The sequence below is a fragment of the Manis pentadactyla genome, chromosome 7 (genome assembly GCF_030020395.1).
Source record: "Manis pentadactyla isolate mManPen7 chromosome 7, mManPen7.hap1, whole genome shotgun sequence".
Lineage (NCBI taxonomy): Eukaryota > Metazoa > Chordata > Mammalia > Pholidota > Manidae > Manis > Manis pentadactyla.
The window spans coordinates 9,914,862-9,939,841 of record NC_080025.1 but is presented as its reverse complement, the minus strand read 5'-3'; the positions used below and the strand labels follow the sequence as shown (position 1 = coordinate 9,939,841).

Here is a 24,980-nt window from a genome sequence, read left to right as displayed (position 1 = left end):
CTAGAGCAGTCCCTGTAAGATGTTCTGTAGAGGTGGTTTGTGGAAAGCAAATTCCCTCAGCTTTTGTTTGTCTGGGAATTGTTTAATCCCACCGTCATATTTGAATGATAGTCGTGCTGGATACAGTATCCTTGGTTCAAGGCCCTTCTGTTTCATTGTATTAAATATATCATGCCATTCTCTTCTGGCCTGTAGGGTTTCTGTTGAGAAATCTGACGTTAGCCTGATGGGTTTCCCTTTATAGGTGACCTTTTTCTCTCTAGCTGCCTTTAACACTCTTTCCTTGTCCTTGATCTTTGCCATTTTAATTATTATGTGTCTTGGTGTTGCCCTTCTTGGATCCTTTCTGTTGGGGGTTCTGTGTATTTCCGTGGTCTGTTCGATTACTTCCTCCCCCAGTGTGGGGAAGTTTTCAGCAATTATTTCTTCTAAGATACTTTCCATCTCTTTTCCTCTCTCTTCTTCTTCTGGGACCCCTATAATACGAATATTGTTCCTTTTGGATTGGTCACACAGTTCTCTTAATATTGTTTCATTCCTGGAGATCCTTTTGTCTCTCTCTATGTCAGCTTCTATGCGTTCCTGTTCTCTGATTTCAATTCCATCAATGGCCTCTTGCATTCTATCCATTCTGCTTATAAACCCTTCCAGAGTTTGTTTCATTTCTGCGATCTCCTTTCTGGCATCTGTGATCTCCTTCCGGACTTCATCCCATTTCTCTTGCGTATTTCTCTGCATCTCTGTCAGCATGTTTATGATTCTTATTTTGAATTCTTTGTCAGGAAGACTGGTTAGGTCTGTCTCCTTCTCTGGTGTTGTCTCTGTGATCTTTGTCTGCCTGTAGCTTTGCCTTTTCATGGTGATAGGAATAGTCTGCAGAACTGGGACGAGTGACGGCTGGAAGAACTTCCCTTCTTGTTGGTTTGTGGCCCTCCTCTCCTGGGAGAACAGCGGCCTCTAGTGGCTTGTGCTGGGCAGCTGCGCGCAGACAGGGTTTCTGCTTCCTGCCCGGCTGCTATGGAGTTAATCTCCGCTGTTGCTGTGGGCGTGGCCTGGCTCGGGCAGCTACTCCAACATGGTGGAGTCGCGCTGGAGCAGGAGCTGCTGGGAGGCTATTTATCTCCGTAAGGGGCCTCCCTGCTCCCTGCAGCCCAGGGGTTAGGGTGCCCAGAGATCCCGGATTCCCTACCTCTGGATTAAGTGACCCGCCCTGCCCCTTTAAGACTTCCAAAAAGCACCCGCCAAAACAAAACAACGCCCACCAAAAAAAAAAAGAGAAAAAAAAAATTTTTTTAATTAAAAAAAAAAAAAAGTTTTTAATTAAAAAAAAAAAAAAAAAGGTGGTCGTTCGTTTTTCTTTATTCTCCGGTGCCAGCCTCAGGCCTCTGCTCACCAGTCTTTCTGCACTGTTTCCCTAGTATTGGGGTCCCTATCCCTTTAAGATTTCCAAAAAGCGCTCGCCAAAACAAAACAGCAAAAAAGCAAAAAAAAAAAATGGTCGTACGCTTTTCTTATGTCCTCTGTCGCCCAGCCTCCAGTGCCCGCTCACTGTTCTTGCTGCCCTGTTTTCCCAGTATCGAGCGCCCTGCACTCTGGCCCGGATGGCTGGGGCTGGGTGCTCGGCAGTCCTGGGCTCCGTCTCCCTCCCGCTCTGCCTGCTCTTCTCCCGCCGGGAGCTGGGGGGAGGGGCGCTCGGCTCCCGCGGGGCCGGGGCTTGTATCTTACCCCCTTCGCGAGGCGCTGGGTTCTCTCAGGTGCGGATGTGGTCTGGATATTGTCCTGTGTCCTCTGGTCTTTATTCTAGGAAGGGTTGTCTTTGTTATATTTTCATAGATATATGTGGTTTTGGGAGGAGATTTCCGCTGCTCTACTCACGCCGCCATCTTCCGCCCCTCTATCTCTTTTTTGATTGGGTACACATATATTTTGTGAAATGATTAACACAGTCAGGTTAGTTAACACCTCTATCACCTCACATAATTGCCTGTTTTTTTGTGTGTGGTGATAACATTTAAGATCTACTTTCTTAACAACTTTCAAGTATGTAACACCAAATTGTTAATTACACTCACCTATGCTGCACGTCAGATCCCCAGAATATATTCCTCTTACAACTGGAGTTTGTATCATTCGACCAACATCCCCCCATTTCCCCTCCCCCTAGCTCCTGGCAGTCACCATGCTGCTCTGTTTCTGTGATTTTGTTTTTTGATGTATACAGTATTTGTCTTTGTCTGATTTATTTCACTGGACTTGATGCCCTTAAGATCCACCCACATCATTGCAAATGGCAGGATTTCCTTTTTTTTTTACAGCTGAGTAATACTCTATATATGCACTGTATCTTCTTTATCCTTTCATTGTAGCTGGACACATAGGTTGTTTCCATGTCTCGGCTTTTGAACATAATGCTGCAGTGAACTTGGGGGGAGTGCGGACATCTCTTCAAGAAGGTGATTTCATTTCCTGAGGCTGTATACCCAGGGTGGGCCTGCTATGTCATATGGTAGTTCTTTTTAGTATTTTGAGGAACCTCCACACTGTTTTCCACGGTGGCTGTGCCAATTTACCTTCCTACCAACAGTGCAGAAGGGTTCCCTTTTCTCTACATCCTCTCCAACGCTTGTTAGCTCTTGCCTTTACTAGCCATTTTAATAGATACCTCATTATGGTTGTGATTTTGATTCCCCTGATGATTAGTGGCATTAAACATCTTTTCACATACTTGTTGGCCCTGTGTATTTCTTCTTTGGAGAAATGTCTTTTCAGGTACTTAGCTGGAAAGGACCTTAAAGTTTCTGTCACTTTTCAGAGGAAGTGTGCAAAGGCAGCTGTTTCAGAATCACACGACCGCATAGTGCCAGAACCCAGACTCTGGAATCTTGCCTTCTTCTCTCTCCAAGCCTAGGACTGCCCCCGTCATCTCACTTGCCTTTCCACGGAGGCAGGCAGCAGGCTGCTGACCCTTCCGGGCAGCACACTCCTGAGAGCTCACGCATGTCTCTAGCAGGGCCTGGAACAGCATTCAGTCCAAAGGTGGTCCCAAGTTCTGGAGGAAATTTTTCATTTTTCTGCATTATCTGGGTTAAAACCCTGTAGGCAATGACCTTATAACAGTGTCAACCCTTGAAAAGCAAGTGGCAAGAAGCACTCTACAGTATTAGGTGCTGATAACTACCCTCAGCTGAGTACACGGCGATGACAGGCACACCATGTCTCAGATCTCACGACACCTTCTGATCTATGCCTTTGGCTGTTACTCCAACCTTTTTAGGTAAGAAGGTACAAGGCCAGGAGTCTGACTATAGGCAATTCCAGGATTTCCTTGGTTTACATGATTCCATCCCATGTCTTTCTTCTTATGTTGGTATATATATAAAAGATGCTTATTTACAATAATTTATTGGCCCAAAACTTTAAAGAAATTGTCTAAACATAATGACAAAACAGTAAGATCATTGTACAACAATATAGGGCCCATAAGCAGTGCCCCCCCCCCCCCCACCGGACACTATCAGTGGAGCCGTGGGAACCTTTGGGCGCCTGTGGGCACTGACTGGGACCGAGTTAGCGAAGGGCTGCCCTGCTGAACAGCTGGATAAGACACCCAGAGAGCCATAATTTGGGCTGTATCCCAGCTGATGGCAGAGTTAAGGATGCTCCCTTTATATTCATCTTTAAAATTTAGAGTCCTTAACCTCTTCCGCGTGAAGCCAGGGACCACCGCAGGGCACTGTCTCGTGCACCATGCATGATCACGCCACCTCCACAAGTCTAAACGCCCGGATCTTTCCAGGAACTGCCCGAGAACATCTGGCTGTGCCCGCTGCCTCCCGGGACCCTGCGGGAGGACTGTCTTCTCTTAGTATTTGCAACCCCCGCGGGGCAGCCCTTCAGCTGGTCAGCAGCTCTTCCTTCCTTCCCTTCCTTCCAACCCCTCCTTCCGGCCCCTCTTCCTTCTCTCCTTCCTTTCTTGCTCTTTCTGTTTAGAATAATAATAACACCCCATTACGCAAAGAAATAATAATAGCATTGTTTTCAGAATAACAAGCATTAAAAATAGGCTCCTCTATTTTTTGTATTTTTTTTTTAATTGCCAAAGGCATTATTTTTATTGGAAAAATGAAGTCTGGTCCTTGTCTAAGTCAGCTGGAATGGAAGTGATAATTTGGCTGATATGTTTCCTTGTTTGCAGCACAATTTAGAAAGTGACTGGTGATCTCATGTAAAGGCTTGACTCTAAATCCAGTAGAACAGGAGAGAAGAAAAGGCCCCAGCAGGCAGAGGGCAGCGGTGAGGGAGGCATCTTAGGACTGGTCAAGGTCAGAGGCTGCTGTTGAACCGACTGCCTTCGCTCCCTGTAATCTTTGTCCTGAACCTTGCAGGAGTCACCAGGATCCAAGCAACACTATATTGCTAACAGCTAGCATTTGTTAAACACTTGCCATGGGCATGTTTTATAAGCTTTTACACTTAAATTTTCAGCCTCATGAAAGGCCCCTCCCAGGGAGCCTTGGGAATCTGGACTCGGTGCTTTGTCTCCTCACCCAACTTTGCTGCACTTCCCTGCCCTCCTGGTCAGCACCCAAGTTCCCCGCCTCTGCCTGGTTCTTCCTGTTGCTGAGCCTGGGTGGTTATTTCCAGCCCTGCTCTTCCGCCTTGAGCTCTGGCCCTCAGGCTGCCCTCTTGGGGCCATGCTACTTTGGACCACTCTGCCGGTGACGACAGCCCGTCTTCCAGCTTTGGAGCTTGCCCTCTGGCTCTACGGCTCTGCTAAGAACCACCTCCTCCTACAGATGGGTTTGGACACCAGTGACCTGAACAATTAAAAAATAAACATTGTACCTGCTTATGTAAAAAATAAGTAGCTGAGACATAGACAAAATGCTTTGTTTTTTAATGCTTATGACTGCTCAGAAGTTCACAAATAGGCCCACCTAATTTTTTTTTGGTATCATTAATATACAATCAGATGAGCAACATTGTGGTTACTAGATTCTCCCCATTATCAAGTCCCCCCCACATATCCCATTACAGTCACTGTCTGCATAGTAAGATGCAGTAGGCTCACTACTTGTCTTCTCTGTGCTGTACTTAGGCCCACCTAATTTTATTGTCTTTTGTTTATTTACTGAGGGAAGATGTTACCAAACTGTAAGCACAGATGTCAGCAAGAGAATTTAAATTGGGCAACAATGTGGGATAAGAGCAATAAAAAGATGGCCTTTTTCCTTGGCTCCTGCCTTCGGTCAGCCCGACTGCAAAGTTCGTGTTGACTTCTGTCATCATCTAAAATTCCACCTCTCTGTGGCTGCTTGTGTTGGAGGTTGCATTTATTTTCCTTGGTTCTTGTCCCCAGCACAACAAAGAATTGAAAGGCAGAGACACAGTAGTGAAGCAGAATGAAAGTTTTATTAGAATATTCTCCAGAGAAGCAGACCAGAGTCAAGGTAGACGAAAGGCAGGTTTATTTGATTACACCCCAAGGAAGGAGCAGGCCAGAGTCAAGGTAGACCAAGGCAGGCTGCTTACCCGAAGGCTTCTTTTATGGGTTTTTTTGGCAAGGTAGAGAAGTTCTTGATTGACATTCTTTGGTCTTGAGGGCTTGATCTGATTGGAGGATTGAAGACATGGGCCTGTGCTGTGATGTTTTCATCTGGGGATTTTTTGTTGTTGTTATGTGGGGAGTAACTGCCCTTCAAGTCACTCTCAGTCCCTGTGGCTTTATTTAATTCATCTTCTGCATTATCTCTGGCTTTCTGGCTTTATCTGATTAACTCCCTGAGTTCTTGGTGGGCCCCACCCTCTTTTCCTCCCACTCATGTTGGTCTTTCGCCTCATATTCCACCCCCAAGCAGTCAGGACCCAGGTCACTGGGCTGAGGGGTGATGCCCGCCCTGGCTGCTTCCTGCTGGTGAGGGGCAGTCCTTCTGGGTCCCTCTGCTTGCTGACTGTCAGGATGGTGCAGTGAGGGTGCTCATCCTGGGGTCTCAGTAAGTCAGCTATTTTATCAGTTGGTAGAGGCTTAAATATTCATGACAATAGGACTCTAATCTTGAAAGACTGTAGTCTGGAAGAAATAAATTTCAAGGGGTTTAGAAAGCATGGTTTAAACAGTGGGGCTGTTTCTGCCTGAGTGGGGGCTTGTCTCAGTCCTTGCTATCTGTTGAGGAAAGGGGGACTCAGGCTGGCTGTAGGGGTGCCAGTCGAGTGGTACCATGAAGATGGATGTGTGGTCAGCTGATGGCATTGTTACCGGCTGAGATGCTGTTTTTCCCAGGATTGTGTCTCACAGGTGACAAAGAATAAAGCCAACAGACAAGAGTACAGAGCAATCAGCTAAGCTTTTAATGAAGAGTGAAAAGAAGATTCCCACTATTTGGGAGGGGCTCCAACAGAAGAAGCTGTTTGGGCTGCAGTGTCTAGGGGATTCTAGGCACTAGAAAGGAGGAAGTCCACCTGGTTGCCTAGGACTTGTTGCTAGGGGCTGAGCTGGAATCAGAAAACCCCCTTGTTTCTCAGGCTGGCCATTTCCGGGGGTGATTTCTTAAAGGTTGTGCTTGGCTGGCCGACCATGATGCCTGGTGTCAGCATCCTGCTTGGCCGATGTCTACCAAGGCAACGTGTCCTGTTCTACCCACCCCACCAGTTACCTCCTGCCTCAGTATGGGTTGGAATTTTTGTCTCACGGCCATCTGCATGAGTGCAGTTTGAGTGCTTCTAGGTGAGAAGACACAAATATGATTAGATTAAGTAAGCATGGTCTAAACAGTAGGGCTCGGAAAAGCATTAGTAGGGGTCTAGCAAAGGGGCGTAGCCAGAATGCCCAGTTCCGAGAGTGGGACTAAACTCATGATTCTAAGAGCTGCTGAGGAATCAGAGGCTTGATTGGCTAGTTTCTTTGCTGCCTGTCAGGTAGAGAGAGAGGGCATGGAGATGTCTTAGCAGTGACTGAGTCGGACAAGGGCACATGAAAGGAGGGTGCAACTAAATGGCGAGGTTATTGTTATGCATCTTCGTCAGCATGAAGTGTGGGCTGAAATCTTTGTCTGACAAGCATCTAGAGTTGGATTTTCTGTTCTGGAGGGAACAAACTTCACAAGGAGGTTAAGAATGTAAGGCCAAATATGAGGATTAGGAATAATAAGACCCCAGCTGAAATGATAGGAGGGAATTGGAAATGTTTGGAGAGTCATAGCCTGATATTTTGAGGAAACCAGAATTCAGGATCTCATATATTTTACAATGCTTAGTATTAGAATCTATTATTGATAAGGCTGCTCTATTGAAACAATACTTTTCTCTCTAAAGTCACCTTCATTTTTATTAGAGGTAACCATTTAAGTGCTAACTTATTTGTAAAATTAGTTTAGCTTCAGAACACTTAGCCTGATTATTTTACGTAAGACAGTAATTGATCACATAGGCTCTTTTAGATGTGCTTTGCTGGAACTTTTCATAAAGAATTTCAGATAGCACTTGTAAAGGCCTCTTTAGTCTAGGAAAGCCAAGCCAGGAACTTGCCATTAGGTTTTGCCTGCAGGACCTGTACCTTTGGGTGAATTCTTCTCTTCTTAAGGTCCCCAAGATATTCTGAGGTTCCTGCACTTGCCAGGAAGTGACCTTCTTTACTCACCTGGTCAGGCTGCTGGGAACCCTGTAAGCAAGATGTCAGGCCAGTTCTTCCAAGGGGCTTTGTTGGTTCCATAAAGTCAACTTTAGTTCCTTATAGCTGTCTGGTCATATCTGAGTCTATGCACGTCTCTCTCAAACATGACATTCCAGTCAAAGCCTTGGTAATATAACCAGTGTTTTCAATTGTGTCCTGTTTCAAGAAGAACAGAGACTTATTGAACTTATGCAAACAAAATTACTGCCATAAAATAAAAAAAATACTCACTGAGAGTTTCCAAGTTTTGGAAGGATCGTGTAGAGAGAAAGATAAATGTTTCAGTTCTGCTTAAAAAGGTATAATTTACTAAACTACTGTAGGTTAGCTTAAGAGAAAAAGTTTAAAAATAAACACAATATTTTTTAAAAGACTAGCAACATTTGAAACAAAAATGTCATGAAAATTAAAATCATCCTCTTCAGTTTACTCAGTCTTATGTTCCGCTTGAAGCTAGTTTTTCGCTAGTTTCAGAGTAAAACAGTAACTAAAAATGACAAAAGACTTGCACATGGCAATGGTTAAAGATCTAATGGGAGTTCATCATAAGGCAATTGATAAGGAAATTTGGTTATTTCTGTAACATGTAACAGTTCAGTGATCTAAAGTTTAGCATCATTCATTTGACAATGCCTCCCAAGTAAATATATATCAAATGAATAAGCTGAGTTAGCTAAATAGTTCTCCTTTATGAGGAGAAAATCCTCTGACATGTTCCAGGGGTCCTCTGGAAAATCTCAGAGTTAACTAGAGGTAAAAGTACCTTTTGAATTTGATGGTGGGAAGTTGTCAAAAATACCAAGTTTGCAAGCTTGGCATGGGTCTTTTTGACCTCTGAGATGGAAGAAAGCCCGAACATAAGGGACCTCTGCCCATTTACGCTCCCACTAACAGAAAAGATACTGAATAAGGGTGTTAGGATTAAACCACTGTGCCTGGTCTCTTAGTTGGTATTGAGGCCAAGCTGTATGGTAAAAGAATATTTGCCTTTTCTTTTTAAGCGTCTCAGGGTCGAGTTGAGACCAGGGTCCAGATGCAGCCCAACGGTATGGCCTGTCTAGGAAGAAAGGAATGGGTTAGAGCCCAGCATCCCAGGGTCTGTGCCAGAGCTCTTACCATCTAGAGACCTGAAACTCAACCCGTCCTGTCCTGGACGTCTGTGAGGGCAGGGCGGAGACTGGACTGGAATGGGTCAGAGAGCCCCGTGTGTCAGGGTCTACCCCAGAGGTCTTGGCTGCCCAGGACCATAACCCCTCCCACCTCAGACATCTCCTAGTGGGATATGGTGGGGTATGGTGGACTGCAGTCTCGTGGCTTCCTAGTGGAGGGCTAAAGGGGCCTACCGTGATCTGTGGTGGTCCCGAGAGGCGTGGCAGGTGACGACAAAGGCTGACAGGGGAGGTCCTCATGGGAGCGTGAAGGAGGCTCGGCCCAGCCGGCCGGGCAGACAGCGGAGGGGAGGGGAGGGGCCTGCTGAGCTTCGGAGTCCCGGGATGCCGTCCTCCTACAGGAGCATCCCAGGAGTCTGGAAACTTCTCCTTCAGTTCTGTCCCTCCGGCCAGAAGCGTGTGCCATGGAGAGCGACAGCAAAGGAGAAAAAGGGGAGTTACAGGTGACGGAGCCTTGGTCCGGGATGAAACCAGAGATAAAGATCGAAGGATGAAAAGACCTTGGGTGGACTTGCAGTGAGCAGGCGAGGGGGAAGGCTCACGGGACGGGGACAGTGAGGGAGGAGCTAAACGTTGACGTGGGAGAGCGGCAGGCAGGTTCACAGGGGGCGGGGACGCCGAGCCTGCTGCCAAAGGGCGCGGAGGACGGAAGTCAGACCCCCGAGGGAGGGGCAGAGTTTGGGAAAGAAATGCGGAGAACTGAAACTACACACAAACACGGGGAAATGAAAGTAAACAGACATAGTGTCGGGAAAGAGGGCCGTGCTGCCCCCGCAGGCTGCCGGGCAGGCCGGAGAAGCTGTTGGCCATGGAGGGTCAGAGTCAAGTCGGACCTGCAGATCCCATTAGGGTAAAAGTCTCTGTTCCTCTCTAAATGGAAAATGGAGCCGATAGAGCAGATGTGACGACGGAAAGGACCCTGAGCATGAAGGGGCAAAGGGTCATAGGGTCAAGGTGAGTGAGAAGGCTCTTGGCTGCTGCGGGGAGCCGGGGGTGAAGAGGAGAGTAAAGGGAGAGATCTCCGGGCAGCTCTGGGCCACATGCCCGGGCTGCCCCCCAGGGAGGGGCTCCCGCAAGAGCACAAGCCCTCCGGCGGGGTCTGGTGGACACCACATGGCACGGGGCATCATGAGATGGGGGGTCGCTGGGGAGGTCGCCCCAGCCAGCCCACTGACAGCCAGCACCAAGGCATGGAGGAAGGGAAGAAATGAAATGCAGCGAGTAGGAGAAATCTGAGAAAAAAGGAAGTCTCTGCATGGACATATTCTGTGAGAGACCGAGAGGGAAGGGGAGGGTTCCCAGAGAATAGGTGAGTCGTGAGTGCCTCCGGCCAGGGGCAGGCCCGGCACCGCTGGAGCTGCTCTCTGCCCCAGGGCACCTCGCGTGTTGGGTGCTGAGGTCATTCTCCTCCTCCTCCTCGTCCCCACCCCAACAAAGCATTGAAAGACAGAGACACAGTAGCGAAGCAAAACGGAGGTTTTATTGCTGACCCTCCAAGGGAGGAGTGGCCCAGAGCCAAGGTAGACAAAGGCAGAGAAGCCCCTGACTGGCATTCGTTGGCCCTGGGGGCTTTGATCTGATTGGAGAATTGGATGGGCGGCACTCTGCCATTTTTATCTGGGAACTTTTATTGTCATCAGGGGAGCGCCTGGGCCTTTCAGGACACTCTAGGTCCCTGTGGCTGCATTCAATTAATCCTGAGTTATCCCTGGCTCTCTGGCTTTATCTGATTAGCTCCCTAAATTCTTTGTGGGCCCCACCCTCTTTTCATCGCGCTCATGTCTGTCTTTCTGCCTAACACCTGTATTTCTGGAACATTCACCCAGAATAATAAGGATGCACGCTCTTGCCTGGTGTGAATTCTGGGTTGTCTGGGACCCCGGCTTCTCGGAAGGAGTTGTTCTCCAGGCTTTCCAGTGAAGAGCAAGCATCAGTGTTTCTAAAAGGGGGTGCTGTACCTTTAAATTCTGAGAGTGAACTTGGCTCAGGAAGGCCAGCAGTCAAGGTCCAGCCCCTAAGAGAGAGAATAGCTACAGATTCTCCATCCCCCGTCTTTGCAAGGGGACGGCTGTGCCAGCCAGGCTCGGGCAGGCTCCCGGCAGCATGGCAGTGACGCTCAGGGCCCTCCTGCTGGTCCTTGTGCTCCGCCCGGTGCAGGGAGCCTCAGCCCACCGGAAGCTCCTGGTGTTCCTGCTGGACGGCTTTCGCTTTGACTACATCAGTGATGAGGCCCTGGAGTCCTTTCCTGGTTTCAAAGAGATTGTGAGCAGGGGGGTAAAAGTGGATTACTTGACCCCAGAATTTCCCAGTCTCTCCTATCCCAACTACTACTCCCTAATGACAGGTGAGTACTGTGCCCTCGGGTGGGGGGGAGGGAACATCTAGCTGGGCACAGTTGGCCCCTGGCAGCGGAGGCCCATTTAAATGTTCTGGTTTCCCTGGTTCTTGGGGACACTGAAGATAGACAAGAAGTCAGGGTTCTTGACCGAGATTTGTTTTCACGATTGTGTTATTCCCCCAAAGTTATCCCAAGGACCTGTGTTTGATTCTCAGTGTGGAGAACAGAGAACTACATGAATGGATGATTTAAAAAGTAGTTATTTGTTTTATAAATGAAAATTCTATCCAACTCCCTACTCCCTACTTCCTAAGTTCAAGTTTAAAAAGTCAACAGGTCTTCATGTGTCTGTATCACGTTCCTCTGTCCCTTTGCTCTGCAGTCATCGGTCATCCTGGAGGCGTTTTGGCTTATTTATCAATGTGCTAGACTAGGGAATCCTGGGTTATCCGGAGGCAGTTTTTAGGTCACGACCTGAGTATTACTTAGCATGTCACTTACCCCTTCTTTGCCCTTTCTGGGCCAGGTAAAATGACTTGGAGAAGAAAAATATTGTTGCATAGTTCAGATTTCCACTTTTAACTTCTAATATCTATTAAACCAAACCAAAGCTAACGGAAGCCAGCCCAGACCATGCCTCGGCTTGGGAAAGCTGGCTTCTGCCTGAAGGTAACCTTCATCTGGGCTTGCCGGAACCTCAGGTGGGATTGAATGAACCTGCGCCTCTACGTGCACTAGAACATACTTCCTGCTCACACAGTTGGAGTCCCAGCTTCCAGTTTATTTTTCAGCTAACCTTTGTGAGGGCCAGCAAGAGGCTCTCAGAAGGAATTTAGCAAACTGCCCAGGGAGGCTGTTAAGAATGCACTGTTATTGCTGCTTATGCAGGACTGAGCTATGTGCTCTGAGCACAGGGAAAACTCTATAAATTATGTTAACAGGAGTGGGATGAGAACTCTTGTGTCTCTTTACGGATCTCCTCAGAACCAAAGAGGTTCTTTTGGCCAAGCTGAAGTGATCTGGGAAGACAAACTGACATCTCTGACTCTATGCATGGTTACTGTAAGCATATGTACAGAAAAATGCCATAAAATTACAGGGGAAAGATACTTCGGAGAGTTAGAAATGAAGGCATGGAGAGAGAAAAGTAATCCAGACTGCACACAAGCAAGGAATTCATTTGCTCATGTTTAGATTGCTCCCGACGAACCCCGAGCATCTGTGAGATACAGAGGATGAACACAAGGCCTCTCGTCCTCCCTTGGCATGCTTGTCCCCTGGCAGGGCAGCAGTGTGCAGGCTGCGGGCCCCACATAGCTGTTACTGTGTGTCACAGCCCCACCTCGGTTCTGTCCGCGGAGCTGCACGCAGGCAGACCACCCCCACTCCAGTTGTCTTTCAGAGCCTTGCTGGGAGACCCAATTCATAAACTGCCACGTGCTGTTTTCTCAGTCTCTGTGGAAGATGAACAAAATCCATTTTATAATGTCAGACTCCGGCGGGTGAAAAGGGACCATTCCACTCCCCACAGAGAAGCCGAGCCAGTGACACGGCCTTTTGTCAGACCCACTTCCCTGGCACTGGCACAAGGGATAATTTGCCAAAGCCTCAGTCACGGAGAGATGCACCTTCTTTTCAGGCTGTGGGTGTTTTCATTTGTCCAGGCATGGCAGAGAGCCCTTTCCGTGGTGGGACAGGGCGGTTCCCACGGGCATTTGACCAAGATCTCACCTTCACTCTCAAACTGAGCCTGGCTGGAGGAAGCCGCGAGCTCTCCGTAGGTGTTATGCCTGTATACTTTTAGGTGGTTAACTGTAGTCTCTGGTTTGAAAGCCTGCTCGATACTTACGTTGGCTTTTCCACTTTTCCTGGAACAATCTGTATACAGGATGTGTCTACAGGGCTCATGACTGTGGGTGAATGTCTGTGGGCGTGATTTGTCTTGTGCCTACTGAGGAAAGGTGGAGGCTCAGAGCAGGATGGCAGGCTGGGAGATGCCAGGCTACAAAGCTGGTATCATCCCCACTGCCCTGGAACTGACTCAGGGCTAAATTTAGACTGTTTCTCCCAATATCCATGCTCATTTTTCCACCTGATGTTGAAAAATTCCTCTTTTCTCATGTAAGGAAGGATAGAGCCATTGGGAATTATACTTAAACATATGGTTTGAGCATTTAACCATTTTATGAATAAACAAAAGAATCATACTAGACCCTTTTAATACTAAAAGATACGCTGTTTTAGGGTTCCTCATTATTTGTAAGAGAAACTATGATCTCACTTCACTATGTGAATTATTGCTCGTAACACATAAAGCCCTTGGTGTTCTTCTCTTTGCATTATGAGGAATAATGGGTAATTGGAAGGAACCCCAGCCCTGAAGCTGGAAGAACTTCGGGGGAGTCCTCACAGGGTCAGGAGGATGTGGGAGACTTTGGGCAAGTCGTTGAGCTGCCCTGAGCCTCAGTTTCCTGAGCTTTGGGGTCCTAAGCAGGCCAGGATCTCAGATGCTGCCGGATGCAGACATGTAAATAAGCAACACTTGGAGAACTAGAAAAAGTTAGGACCAGAGCCTCTTCGGAGGCCAAATATAAGAAATTAAGAAAATGACTGAAACTCTCTAGAGAGAAGAATTTCACAGGAAGCCCGTTGAGAGTGATGGGAAGTGAACAGTTGCAAGATTTGTAAGGAAACTTGGAAATCACCTTGCCCAGCCCCTAGCTGATTTTTTTTCTCCTTCAAAATATGTTTGCATCAGGACAAATGCAAACAAAATTCCAATAGTGATCAAGAAGAACCATAAGTCAATTGACTGCTGTGAACACACATAGAATCTTAAAACAGGGCCTTCCTATCTACACTCAAGTTGAGGAAGAGAGACACATCAGGAAACTGCTAATCTCCTAAAATTAATGACAAGGGCTGAATCGGGTCCCTCCAAAATCCGTGCATTGAAGTTCCAACCCCCAGTACCTCAGAATGTAACAGTATTTGAAGATACAATCTTTAATAAGGTGATTAAGTTAAAATGAGGCCATTAGAGGGGGGCCTTGATCCAATGTGATGGGTGTCCTTTTAAGAAAGGGAAAACCAGGGATAAGTGTGCGCGGAGAAGAGGCCACGTGAGGCCACAGAGAATGGACTGCAGCAGACCGGAAGGCAGGAGAATGTCCTCTGGCTGGAGTAGTGGCTGGAAGCGTGCTGGAGGAGGTGGCTCTGAGCTGGAGTCAGTAGCCACAAGCATGGCCTATTTCATCGTATCTTTATGCATACACTCTCTAAAGATCTACTTAATGTGAATTAAACACAGCAGCTGTAACTGCTCTAGATTGCTTTCTGTTCTACTTTCTCTTACTGTGCATCTTTTTGTAACATTATTCTCTTTGAGGTAAAGCCACATGTGAATTAAGTAAAGTTTAAACATAAAATCCACGGAAGAAAAGCATTATTTTTGGGTAACCCAGATCACAGATAAGAGAAAATGCCTGGTATGTTTCGAGGCAGCACACCTTCGCATCGGTTGGCCAAGGCCAGTGGCAACGTGCGTAATGCCTGAGTACTTCAGATTAAGCTTTCAGGGGAAAGTAGCCCAGAAGGGTCCTGAGCGGCTGTGGGGAAGTTGGTCTAGAGTTAATTTTTATTGAACATAATCTACCAAGATTTGAACCTATGCTGAAATGAGTTTGCTATACAGGATGCTATTATCATTTCAACATTTAGGAACTAGTAAGGGAAGTGAAGGGAGAGTGGGTGCTTCGTTCCAGGCACCCAAGAGTGTCAGTAGCAGGGCTGAGACTGGAGGGTAGCATCAGAGACCTCGTTTGCACACAGCAGTTAGCGGGCCCTGACCCAAGTCCGGGGGGGCACCCAGCTGGCGTCCTGGGGACCTGGGACCGAGGTCTCCCCAGCTCTAGTCCAGGAGGCAGCCAGGGCCTGAGTAAAGGCGCTTTATTAATTCTCTACCGGAATCAAAGCAAAATTAAGGCAATTAACAGCTGAGAAGTGATAATTGTGCCAACAAGTTTCCTGCTGACCTCCTGGAAATTGCACATAAAGTAAATTCTTCCCAATTTCAAGGACCCAGCATTGTGGAGTGAGAGGTTGCAGGGTATGGTAAGCTTTCCTCTGCTTTTAAGAAAACAGCTGATTTAAATTAACACCTGCTGTCACTCAGACCAAAGGAAGTCCACGCAGAAAGCACTTGAGCAATCCTGAGGCCAGCACCCTCAGCCTCCTGGAGAACTCGGGTTCACTGGGGAGTGCCGCCACCCAGGCAGCCTGGGCCGGGCCCCAGGCCAGCGTCGGTGTGGAGCTCACCAGCATCCCAGCCCCTTAGGCACAGGTACCTCCTGGGATGCGTTCTGTTGGGTGTGGCCTCTCCCTCGCCCCTCGCTGCTACCAAACCCAGCTGTGGCGATGGTGTCACCGGTCACCTCTGAGTGGCCGTACTTTCAGGCTGGACCACAGAACCCACCTTCCCCGCCTCTGGCCCTGCACCCCGGCCAACTTCCTCTCGGCTCCTGCTCCCGCCTCCCTCTGCCCTACAGGCCACCTTTGCTCTGAACCAGAGCGGTCTTCCCAGCGCACATCTGAGTGGCTTGCTCCTCTGGCCGACCCTCCGGTGGGCTCCACTTTCACGTTATGAAATCTGAAGGCCTCACAGCACTGGCCCCATGTGGTCAGCTTGCCCCTTGGCCTCGTTCTCTTGCTTCCTTTCCTGCTCCCGGGCGCTTGAACTTGCTGTTCATTGGCTGCGGTGCTTTTCCCCCCAAAAGACCCACGTTTGCTCAGCTGCTTGCTCCAGGTCTCTCCCCAGAGCTGCTGTGGTGGCCGGGCCTCCCCTGGGGCCCCACTCACAGTGCTCACATCACTCTGCCCTTCTCTTCACGCCAGTGTAGCACAGCACCCGTGTGACCATTTATTCTGCTGCTTCAAATAAAACTTAACTACACTGAGGAAGCATTATAATAATGATTAAAACATTCGGCGTTTCAGGGAACTTGTTGTTTAATATTTTGATTTTAGATAGACCTAAACTAATGAGGAGGAAATGCTGAGATTATGCTTTGCTTCCTGAAAGCAATTAACAGCCATTTAGGTGCACTGATTGCCAACTATGTCCAGTAATCTTATATATTTCAGAATATGTCTATTGATTTTGTTTTAAATTTTGGCTAAAAGTCTGAAGGCAGCAAGAGGGTGGGAAGGAGTATACCCAGAAGAAGTGGGGCTATGCCAAAGTGGGCATTGGAGGCCTGGGGTATTGGCAAGATGTATAACGGGATGTATAATCCAGACACATCCGCACAGCCCAAGAGAGAGCCCAGGCCTGGCCAAGGCTGCTGAAGCCAAGGAGGTGGATACACAGCAAAGCACAAACAAGGCAAATAGTTCAGAACCATGCTGACAACCGTGAGAAGACAGTGAAGGCTAAGCTCTGTGTGGTCCTGGCGGTTGGACCCCGGGGTGGGGCTGGCAACTTAAAGCGCTGGCAGGGCCACCCCTGTGTTCTCAGCCTCCATCCCCTATTGCTCAAATGGCATGGGTCCCAAGGGAGCTCCTTGGATACTGAAAACATGAGGTGGTGCTAAGGGCTGAATTGTGTCTCCAACCATATTCATGTGTTAGGTCCTAACCCTCAAGGCTCCAGAATGTGACTGTATTTGGAGATAGGTCTTTACAAAGGTAATCAAGTTAAAACGGAGCCGTCAAAAGGTCCCTCATCCAGTCTGACTGGTGTCCTTGTAAGTAGAGGAGATGAGGACACAGATGGCGGAGGGGAAGAGCATGTGAGGACGCGGAGAAGACGGCCACCTGCAAGCCAACGAGGGGCTTTGAAAAGACGCACCCCGATGATGACCCTTTGATCTCAGACATCTGGCCTCCAGAGCTGTGAAGTTTACATTTCTGTTGCTTAAGCGCCCGGGTGTGTGGTACTTTGTTATGACGGCTCTTGGAAACTAATGCAGACAGGGTGGGGACACGAGGCTGCCTATGGAAGAACGAAAGCTTTTTTAGAGAGACCCCTTCAGACCCCACACCTACTTCCTGCGCATTTCTGGTGGTGTCTGCCCCGAAGCTGAAGCAGTCAGTGTGTTGGTGTCCCAGGGCCGCTGTAACAAATTGCCACAAACTGGGCTGCTTAAAAACAGAAATGCATTCCTTCACGGTTCTGGAGGCCGTAATCTGAAATCAAGGTGTTGGCCAGGGCTGTGCTCCCGCTGAAGGCCCCAGAGGAGATGCTGTTCCGTGCTCTTCTCTTAGCTTCCGGTGTGGCCTGCAATCCTCCATGTTCCTGGCTTGTAGATGCGTCGATGCATCACTCTAATCTCTGCCCCTGTGGCCACACGGCGTTCTCCCTGTGGGTTTCTATGTACATCTCTTCTTAAAAGAGCACCAGTCACACTGGATTAGAGCCCATCCTAATGATGTCATCTCACCTGGGTTACATCTGCAAAGGCCTTGTTTCCAAGTAAGGTCACGCAGGTTGTGAGGGGGAGCACCCCCTCATACCTTTCTGGAGAACACAGTTCAACCCACAAGACATGGTGTAGTGGGAAGATCTATGAATTTGCTGCAAAAGATCTACTTTCATCTCTTTGCTCACTTTTATAACTTTAAGAATTTGAACAAGTTCTTTGTAGTTTTAATATCATTTATGAGTAGACTGGAGAAGGTGAAACTTACCCAACAGGCTTATTGTGAGGACAGAATGAGAAACTTTGTGTAAAACCACCATTATAAAAGCTGTACATATTATACACCTCACCTGTAAGACCAGGCTAAATTATGTTGCACTGACAAGCTATCCTAAGACCTTACAACAGCTAAGGTTTATTTCTCACTCACATACATGGACGTTAAGGATTAACTCTGGACCTGTTCTTCTTCATTTTAAGACCCTGGCTAAAAAAGCAGCACCTAAATGAGACATGCAGCTCATGTGGCAAAGAGAGAAGGAAAATGGCCAAACAATGCAATAATGCTTCTGACTTCTGCTCAGAGAGGGTACACGTCACAGCCCCTCACTTCATCGGCCAAGGCAAATCATATTGCCAAGCTTGCTGCCAGTAGGTCAGGGATGTATAATCCTCCCACCGTGGATTATCTTTAACGTTAATGCGATGTATCACAGATACTGAATGGGGTATTGGCTGCATTTTATAAGAAACCTGTGGGTCTTAATGAAAATGGATGGATAGAGTTAAGTGTCTGCAGTTCTGGGGAGAGAGGCATTGCTGGGGTTATAGTGGTCTTAAACATTTCCATGGAGAAGATGGACCTAGAAATAAACATGAAAAGGTGAGGGGAAAGATTTTTAGTAGATGAATTTTGTGCTAGATCTTAAGAAAAAAAAAGAGAAATCTATACAGACTGTGCTGATCTGAGGGCCAGAGCATAAGCAACATGAGAGAAGCATTAATAGGACAGGCGAAGGGGCGCTGGACCCATTCACCACGTGGTGGGGTTGGAAGGTTCCAGAGATAAACTTGTTAAAAAAAAAAAAGGCACAGAGTTGATGGAGGCTATGAAACCTAAACTGAAGATAATCCAATAAGCTCCTCCCTTCCTTCTTTTCCAATCAAACATTGGAACATCTATTCTTTATGATGGGCTGTAAATGAAGAGTTGAATTTGAAGATCACCAGAGTGCAGAACTTGCCAAATGATAATGGGTGAATATGGAGGAACAAAAAGGCACAAAAATTAGCCCTGAATTAAGTCCAGGGCTATAGGATAGTCAGAAGTCTGGGGCTTCGGTGAGCAGAGATGGGGAAGCGGAACGCTGTTCATTTGAGGAAGTAAGTGTTCATCAGAATAGATTTCAGGTTGGAGTAGGAGGTTCACCAGGAGTCGGCCCTTTAGGGGATCAGAGACAGTGTCTTAAGAGATTGAGTTCCAGAAACATGCATGAGGGTGAAAGAAATTGCTCCAGTGGGTCCCAGTGGACCGCAGCAAATGGACTTACACAGCTGGTAGAGGATATTTCTCACAGATACACAATTAAATCTGTCTTCTCATCTGCATGAACTTCTATCTAAATTTTGTCACTTAGTCTCAGGGGCACCTAACTCTCCGCATTTCCACTTAAAACGATGTTCTGTGTAAATAGTTCTGAATAAGCTGCCTAAAGAAGTAGGTGGGGAGGTGAGATGCCGGGCAACAGAAGCCATGAAGAGCCCTCGTCGGCTCACGCCCTGAGAAAAATGTGTGTTCCAAGAATTCACAAAAATAATCTCTCCTGGCACATCATTATTTAAACTCCCATCAACAGACCTCTCTACACTGGAGTGCCACTTTTCAAGAAGTGTGTTTCTCTTGGCTTCCATGGTGATGAGAGGGAGTTCTCATTATGTGGCATTCAGCTGCTGGAAACACTCCCTGAAGAAGGGGCTGCTTAGGGTAGCGGGGAAGGCTCCAAAATGTGGTGAAAGCTTTTGATTAAAATAACAGCAAACCCTTTTCCAGAAGGTGCCCCCTCGCGGAGCCAGCGCGGCCTCCATCCCATCACGCGCCGCACCCCCTCCAACCAGCTGTTGATTGACAGGACCATGTGCCTCCTGCCAAGGCTTCTGGGAGTTCAGCTGAACCGCGCTGCTCGCAGGACCTACCTCACCGCGAATGCTCTGCCAAAAGCGGGCTAAAGAACATTTAAAATCAATTTGGAGGGAGCGTGGGTCGACATGTTAACATTTATTTCAGAGACACTTTAAACTACACCTACTCGTGTTGCAGTGTCCCCTTCTGTGAACAGGGCCATTGTGTCCATGGTCCCCCAGGCGAGGGCCTGGGGCAGGTCTGGGGCTCCTCCCGGCCCCATGCGTAGCATCTGGCTCCCATTGGATTGTGTGCTTGATCACAGCCTCCCCCCTGTTTTTCACCCTGCCCACAGCGAGGAGGAAGGGCTGGCAGCAGGTCACGGGGCCGCGTGTGGGCAGACTCATTTGGACAAAGGGTTGGAATCATGAACAGACTTCGTCACGGGGTCCTGCAGATACTTCCTCCTTAATGAAGCAACTCCCCTGGCACCGGCCTTTAAAAGTGGGCGCTTACATGGTAGCCAGGGCTGTGGCAGGAGGGCAAGCGGGGTCCTTGTGCGAATGCAGGTGAATGTCTGCAACAGCGTCCCTACCTGTGCGCCAGGGGCCATGCAGGGCTTACACGTGTGCGCAGCGGCTGGCCCCCCTGCCCACTCACCTAGGGTTGCCCAGCCCAAAATGTGGTGGGAACAGGTTGGGAAGCCCTGGGGGACCAGGGAGAGCGCGGGAAGGGAGCTGGGGCCAGGCCCTTGATTCCGTCCCACCCCACCAGGACTCCGGATCCGTCACAGCAGCTTCCAGACCCGAGTTCTCACCACTTTGAAATGAGAGGCCTGGGCAGACGGACCCCTGGGGTTAGCACTGTACTTAGTGGGTGCCAGATATGTGCAGGGAATGTTCTAGAAGCTGGGAATGCAGCGGTGAGGTTCCGAGAGTTCTCAGGGCCACAGTGGGGCAGAGGGACAGGTGTCCACAAGGGGCTCTGATGACATTCTGCATCCTCTGCTATGCTCACAGCAGCTCCACCTTGACTGCTTTTACACATCTGAAGAATGTAGTTAGTCCCACTGGGTGCTGACGGCCCCTGACAATGACTGCGGCCTGACGGGAGGGTGAGAGGCAGCAGGTGGAGGTCCTCACGTCTGGATGTAGTGGTAAGACACCCACAGTTTGCCAACAGGGTCTCTGGGCCTTGGGCCCATCTTCCAGATTCTGCACACAAATCAAATAAATTAGCCCAGCGGCTCTGTAGCATGTCTAGTTTTCCCTGAAAAATTATCTGTGTGCATAAGGCTTTGGCTTTCTCAGGTGGGCTTGAGAAAACTTTAATGGTTGAAGGCAAAAGCCTTACACAAACATAGGTGTTTGGGAGAAAACCTCAAATATTGGGCTTCTCAGTCACTCACTTGCAGACCACAGGCCCAGCCTAGAATGTGCTTCCCCCACCGCCACCCCTGCCTGCAGGTCAGACTCATGAACCTCTGAAGGGCCCTGGACCAGGTCTGGCCCCCACTGGCAGCATGCATTCCAGTTCCTCTCTGTTCTTCCGTATTCTCATTTGTGAAGGAGGCAGACCCCCTCTGGGGTTCACCCCTGACCTGCAAGCTGTCGCACCGAGAGTCTATCAAAAGGGGGAGATGTGAGGTTGGGCTGTGTCAGGGCAGGAGGGCACTTCATAGAAGCCACCAGGGTCCCCACTCTGGGCTCCAGCAGCCCCCTGGAAAATGCCACCAAGTCCCTTAGTCTGGATGTTCCCAGAAGCCAGGTCAGTTATTTTAAAAACTTCCCACACATGTTCTCCAAATGCTCCATGGTGTGGGAGCAGCCTCTCTACTGCCCTGTGTCCAGCCAGGTGTCCCCGGGGGGCAGGAGACAGCGAGCAGCCCCTGCTGGGAGATGCCACCATGCAGGGCCCAGCTGAGGATTTTTGCCAATTGGCTGGAAAAACATGTCTTTGAAGATACATAAGAAACCAGGAACTGTGGTTATCTATTGGGATGGCAACTGGAGAGATGACAGACAAAGATGGGAGAGAGATATCTGTTTGCCTGTTTTTTGAACAATATAATTTATATATTCGAAGTATTAAAAATTAAAAATGACAGCCATATCCAGTGAAACTTGCTCATCTCTAGTCAGATAAGCAGACATTTTAATTTAACTGATTAAGTCCCCTGTTTTAGTTCAGGTTGCTGTAACAAAGCACGATTGACTGCAGGGCTTACACACAACAGGAGTGTTGTTCTCACAGTTCTGGAGGCTGGAAGTGGGTGATCAGGGTGCCGGCAGGCTTGGGGTTCGGGTGAGAGCCCTTTTCAGGTTTCAGACAGCCGTCTTCTTGCTGTCCCCACATGGTGGAAGCGGCAGGAGAGCTCTACAAGGGCACTACTCCCATTCCTGAGGGCTCCACCCTCATCACTTAGTCACCCACCGAAAGCCCAGCTCCCTAATACCATCACCTTGGGGACTGGATGTCGGTAGGGATTTGGGGAGGACACAAGTATTCAGCCCATTGCATTCCCCTTGTGATTTAGGGGAATAGATTCACACTGAAAGAGTTTTTTAGAAGATGTTTCCTGGGTTGGTGAGCATAAAGTAATGTTCTGTGGTTTGGTCTGGTTTTCTCAGTGTGATTGCAGACTTGCACACCAGCCAGGCAGAGCTCAGGAGACCCAGTTAAGGCCCTGAATGCCATCCTTGGAACACCTCTGCCTCATGGGAGCCGCCACTGCCCCTCTGAGGAGCAGGACTAAAGACAAGTCCTTTGTCTATCAGGACCCCTTTTTTGTCTAGCGTCTAAAGGGCTCCCATTCTCAAAATGGGTCTCTCGAGCTCCCCCTGCAGGCTGGGCCAGTCCACATGGCATGTCCCCTGCTTGCTGGTCCACGCTGCTTGGAGGGCCGTGCAGGGTGGGCAGCCTGCACAGGGCCAGTGGGTGCTCAGGAGAGGCACTTGACTCATGTGTGCTGGACTCTCTGGCTCAGGGCTGGCCACTGACCTCTGTTTGACCCGGTGGCGGCAGCTTACGTCCCCCAGCTTTCTTCTGGGCTCTAGAGTTTTGTTGCCAAGCCTCCTCTGCTGCGGTTCCTCTGCTCTCTAACACCCCACTGGTGCACTCCCTCACCCCACTGGACTTGGACTCCCCTGGCATATCCTCACACCAGTTATGCTCCCCCTCCGAGGGCCCAAAGCAACACCACTGCCACATCCAGCCTGTCATCCTGGACTTCCCAGCACCCAAGGCTGTTCCCGATTTTGCTGGTCTCTGTGGCGGATCTAATTGCCTGTTCCTGTTACTCCCAGGCTGACCCATTCGCCTGTAGGTTGGCCAGCTGGCCTTGTCCCAAACCATGACACCCCTCCCTGCACATTTTTCTTTGTGACCTTCATAGTCCATTTTAGCACGCATTTATCAGTGTAAAATATAACACTAAAACTATGTGAATAAGCTTGGCAATATGTTACAAAATCCACTATTTCCAATCCAAAATTTCCCCCAAAGGCATTCAGAATTACAAAATGTGAAAAGCAGAAGATGCCTTAGAAATGCTAGTGGGTTTGTCTCATTGTGCAACACAGGAGACGCAGGCATTGGATTGAGATCCAGTGGTAGATAAAGGCAGAGACCCTCACCGTGCACAGGCCTCCCAGTCGGGGCTGCAGCCCGGCCTCCCTCACATGAACAGGGACGGATGCACAGGCACCCTTTCCAACCCTGGCTGCCTTGTGCCCAGGTCGGCCGCTTGGCCTGGGCTCTCAGCTTTGCTCTGAACCCCTCCTCTTTCACGGCCGGGTGTCCCTGCCTAGACGACTTTTGCTTCTTTTCCCGCCGTCAGTATCTCCTAGAACGTGTAAGCTGAAAGGGAGATGGGATTCAAAGAAGCTTTGTGTGTAGATTTCATCAAAGATCCAGTCAGGGAGGAGGCAGAACCACCTAGGAGTTTGGCACCTGTTGGTCCATGTGGCTGCAGAGACAAGGCTTTGCTGCTTTGAGCTGGGAAACCTTGTACAGTGACTCCAGCCTCCCCTGTTGTATCTGTCAGATGTTAGTGTCCCCCTGGGGTTCTGCCACCAAGCAGTGCATCATATTCCACTCTCACTGGACCAGCTGAGTCCTTACATCTCCCTGGTTTGGAGGAGAGTTTTCCACCAGGACCAGCTTCATGAGCCTGGGACCTATGCAGTCACACTGGGGTCTGTGCTTGCAGGCACCCTGTGCTTGCGTTCAGGCTCTGCTGTCACCATTTTGAAATTCTCAATAATTTATGGACAAAGGAGTCCATATTTTCACCTTGCACTAGGTCCTGCCAATTAGGTAGCCCCTCCTGCCTTTCTCTCTTCCTTGCTTCTCTGAAAGATGTATATATACCTTCCTTCCTCCCCTTTAGAAACCCATTCATAATGTGTTCGAATGAGCTCTGTGTGAGATGGTAAAAAAAAGTCCTAAAGGAAAGAATGTCTCCAGCAGATGATACCAGCTGTTGTTCCAGAAACACAGACCTCTCTGAAGACAACAGGGGCTGGATATCTGCTTGAAATGCAATGGAAGAGAATCTTCAGGAAGAGAACAGGCTAAGTAGTATTTCAATAAAATATCTCCGTGTAGTGCCATGATGGCCTGGAGACGTAGATTTGGGAGTTGTCACATATCCTCATTATGTGAGTCGGTGATGCCCCTTGGGAGGATTATGGCAAGAGAAGAGAGGCCGAGATGAAACCTTGGCAGAACTTGCTCACATTTAGGGAGCGCGATGTAAGAGAAGATCCACCAAAGGAGACAAGGAAGAAGGACAGACATACCACAGACTATTCTGGCCAAGACCACAAATGAAAGTCAGCAAACAGGGTCAGAGACATCAAGGGGGACAAGGCATTATCAACAGGAAAATTAAATTCAGTCCAAGGAGACAGTATCATACAACAGAAAAAGAAGGAACAAAACAGTCACTATGTTCAGGGATTTGTACATAGCAGCAGAGTTTGGAGGCCAGAGGGAGAGGGAAAGAGCGACAGTGCGTGTAGGTAAAGTCTGCATTTGGAGGATCTGGGGGCTGGTAGTTGTGTAGCTGGGAATCTGGACCATCTAATGTAATCTCAAAATTGCTAATGATGTCTTATATATGGATCTGTATAGTTGTGATCACAATTGCTATTTTAAAATTATTAGTCAAAGCTTTATTGAGGTATGATGTATGTGCCATAAGATCTACCTGTTTTAAGTGTACAACTCAATGATTTTTAGTATATTTAGAGAAGCATGCAAC

At 48.5% G+C, this 24,980-nt stretch overlaps 1 protein-coding gene and 2 long non-coding RNA genes across 5 annotated transcripts in view; 1 reads left to right on the top strand and 2 right to left on the bottom strand.

Moving 5' to 3' along the window:
- Positions 1–1,918, bottom strand: part of LOC130684416 (uncharacterized) — a 36,182-nt gene extending 34,264 nt beyond the window's left edge. Inside the window, exon 1 of the long non-coding RNA XR_008998687.1 lies at positions 1,726–1,918. This is a non-coding gene — a long non-coding RNA (uncharacterized LOC130684416). The remainder of the gene's footprint in view (positions 1–1,725) is intronic.
- ENPP6 (ectonucleotide pyrophosphatase/phosphodiesterase 6) overlaps positions 1–24,980 on the top strand; it is a 110,507-nt gene that overhangs the window by 22,855 nt on the left and 62,672 nt on the right. Inside the window, exon 1 of one of the 3 annotated variants that reach the window (XM_036894180.2) lies at positions 10,834–11,182. The exons of 1 other annotated variant lie outside the window; for it this stretch is intronic. In XM_036894180.2, coding sequence (XP_036750075.2) covers positions 10,942–11,182 — 241 coding nt within the window. In that variant the 5' untranslated portion in view covers positions 10,834–10,941. Of the gene's footprint in view, positions 1–10,833; positions 11,183–24,980 lie in introns of those variants that run through there. One more of the 3 variants, XM_036894179.2, reaches the window with a different exon arrangement.
- Positions 5,394–9,155, bottom strand: LOC118916884 (uncharacterized). Its single transcript, XR_005026575.2, has 3 exons — positions 9,013–9,155; positions 7,637–7,825; positions 5,394–6,070 (listed from the first exon to the last, which is right to left on the bottom strand). It is a non-coding gene; the product is annotated as an uncharacterized LOC118916884 (long non-coding RNA).